The sequence below is a fragment of the Gavialis gangeticus genome, unplaced genomic scaffold (assembly GCF_001723915.1).
Source record: "Gavialis gangeticus isolate Ggan-Ray unplaced genomic scaffold, GavGan_comp1, whole genome shotgun sequence".
Taxonomy (NCBI): Eukaryota; Metazoa; Chordata; order Crocodylia; family Gavialidae; genus Gavialis; species Gavialis gangeticus.
The window spans coordinates 38124300-38126830 of NW_017729000.1; the positions used below are offsets into that span (position 1 = coordinate 38124300).

Genomic DNA, 2531 nt, shown 5'->3' on the forward strand with positions numbered 1-2531 from the left:
TGGCTCAGTTCACAAAAGTTATGAAAAGGGCATGGAGTCTAAGGAGGATTAGAACCACTGCCCTTTGCTTTGTGGATTTTATAAGAAAGCAAAAGTTTAGTATCCAACTTCTACTGAACATCCATGGTAACTGTGCACCAAATTCTCTTTCATACTCCCAGTCTATTATCATAGTACCTGTTTTGGAGATCTCATGGCCTCCAGAAAGAGTTACAATACTCACCTCTCTCCCCCACCACCAATTACTGAGCCAGCTTTTGTCATCACTTAACAATTATAGTTCACTAGCCTATGCATGGTACTCATTAGCCTTCAGTAGCAATAAGATGCTCTCCTATTTTGCCTTATTTTCCTAGTGTATTTATCAATATCCATTTTCTGAATATTTCCTAAAATTCATCCTTTTCTTAACTCTGCTGTCATCCGGTTTCGTTGTCCAGATCCCAAGGTGCCTATTACTCCAGATCATCTTTCTCACTCCAAGTCTGGCTTGACTTGCCCCACCCCCCATTCTCCCCATCTCCCTACTAACCTGTCTCTAGCTTACAGAACTTCTGGCTTTTGCTCCTGAAGAATGCCTTCAGTCCTAGAAAGTAGCTCCTCCTCTCCAGTCTCCATAGCTGGGTCCTGCTATTGTAATTCAATGTCTCCAGCTCTCTCTGTAGTATCAATATAGAAATTGCAACCAATTCCAGGAGAAGTAGGAGTCCCATGCAATAAACATGATAGAAAAATAAGGATAGATTTTGAAATCTAAGCTGTGCCTTCCCAATTAAAACCTGCTTTTAAAACTGGTAACTGATAAAACTTCCTGTGAATCTGGTCCTGTTTTGACTAGAGTGCAAAATGACTTGGTTGACAAAGATTATTGAAATCCCTGTGCAGAGAACACATTTTTCCTTTGTAATTATGCATCTCAACTGTAGAACTAGCCAGACTGTGTTGCATTTTTTCTGTACACACTGGGAAAGATTTATTTTTCAGAAGAGTACTTGATTATGACTATATTTCTTAGTTACATTATTTGATTTTAATGTATTACTTCTTCTAAACTACATCAAAATATATGTCCTCCAAGGGGCCATATTTGCCTTGATATAGAAGTTTCTCTCTTTAATCAGTGTCACTTATCAAAGAAGTTAATTTTACTAGTTTATCAGGTTTGGGAATCAGAAGCTCCCATGAACAAGTGTGGTCAGATTAATACATTTCCATAATCTGCCACAGTAGTGTAATTAGGGGCGGGCACAAGGGCACCTGGCTTGGGCACCAAGGTAGGAAGGGCTCTGGAATCACCCCTAACCCCCACTCTGGCAGCACTGCTATGCTGGGAACTGCTTGGTTGCTGTTGCTTTAAGAGCAAAAGAGCATGCAAGGCAGCAGCAGCTCCACTGGGACTCCTTTGAAGGTCCCAGAGTAGATAACGCTACTGTCCCCATCCTGCTCGCCGAACCTGTGCCTCTGCTGAACCTAAGTGCCTCCTGCCCCTATTCTTGGGAACACGTGTCTCTCTCACTCCCTCCTCCCACTTGCTGTCCCACAGAGTGCATCTCAGGTGCTATCTTGGCTTGTTACATCACTTGGCTGCCAAAATATTATTTGGTTATTTTTGACCTTCAGCCTGAGAATACAAGTGTAAGTTGTGGACCTGGAGTTATGAAATAATATTTTACTCTGTACAGTGAATCTTTATTTGGCTTTGCTTTAAATGAAATTCCTATAAATAAAAATTATTCCCTCTTCCTATGAGGAGAAAAATACTTAAGGGCCAAGAATACACATTTTCTCTTCTTTCAAGTTAAAAATCAGTGCTCTAGAATAATAATAAGGTGGTTAGAGGGAATATTTATGTTCTTCTTGCAAGATAACAGTGATTGAAAATTATTCCTTAGCTCAGTAGATATACAATAGATGCAAATTATGTGCTCTGTCTTGATAGTCTAATTCTACAAAGTTGATTTCAAAATTAATGTTTTCATTATAAGAAATGGCTGTTTATGGTTTGATGTTTAATGACTAGTTGTTTTTTCTGTATTGCAAGCAGTTTTTTATGGAAAATTGATAAACTGATTTGGCATTGGTAGCAGCTGAAAAATTGCACATTTCAGTTCAAAAGATGATATCTATTCCATTCCAATACCACTTGATGCCCTGTCAATAGTACATGTGATAGGCATATTCTGGAAAGCTTGCATATGCAACGTGACCCCTCCAGGCTTCAGCTGGATCAGGTCTGTGATGGAACTTAGTATGGGTGAAGAATATGTCTCTTGAGCTATCAATGAAGACCTTTCTCATGCATAATAAATTCAATTTTAACTAAAAAGTTAAAATGAAATAGAAGAAAAAGTCTACATTGATGGTAGGATCTGGCTATGCCTAAATTTGTTTTACATTAATCTTGTATAAATCTTTCAGCTTCTATAAGTCCAACTATGTGCAACGATTTCACTATTCAAGACCAGTCAGAAAAGGATCTGTTGACCCTGAAAATGAATTTGCTGTAAGTAACTCTTTGGAATGGGAGTGCC

General features: G+C 38.8%; 1 protein-coding gene across 1 annotated transcript in view; it reads left to right on the forward strand.

Moving 5' to 3' along the window:
- DOCK2 (dedicator of cytokinesis 2) overlaps window positions 1–2531 on the forward strand; it is an 849953-nt gene that overhangs the window by 781039 nt on the left and 66383 nt on the right. Inside the window, exon 43 of the mRNA XM_019506524.1 lies at window positions 2419–2503. Within this exon, the coding sequence (XP_019362069.1) occupies window positions 2419–2503 (85 nt within the window). The remainder of the gene's footprint in view (window positions 1–2418; window positions 2504–2531) is intronic.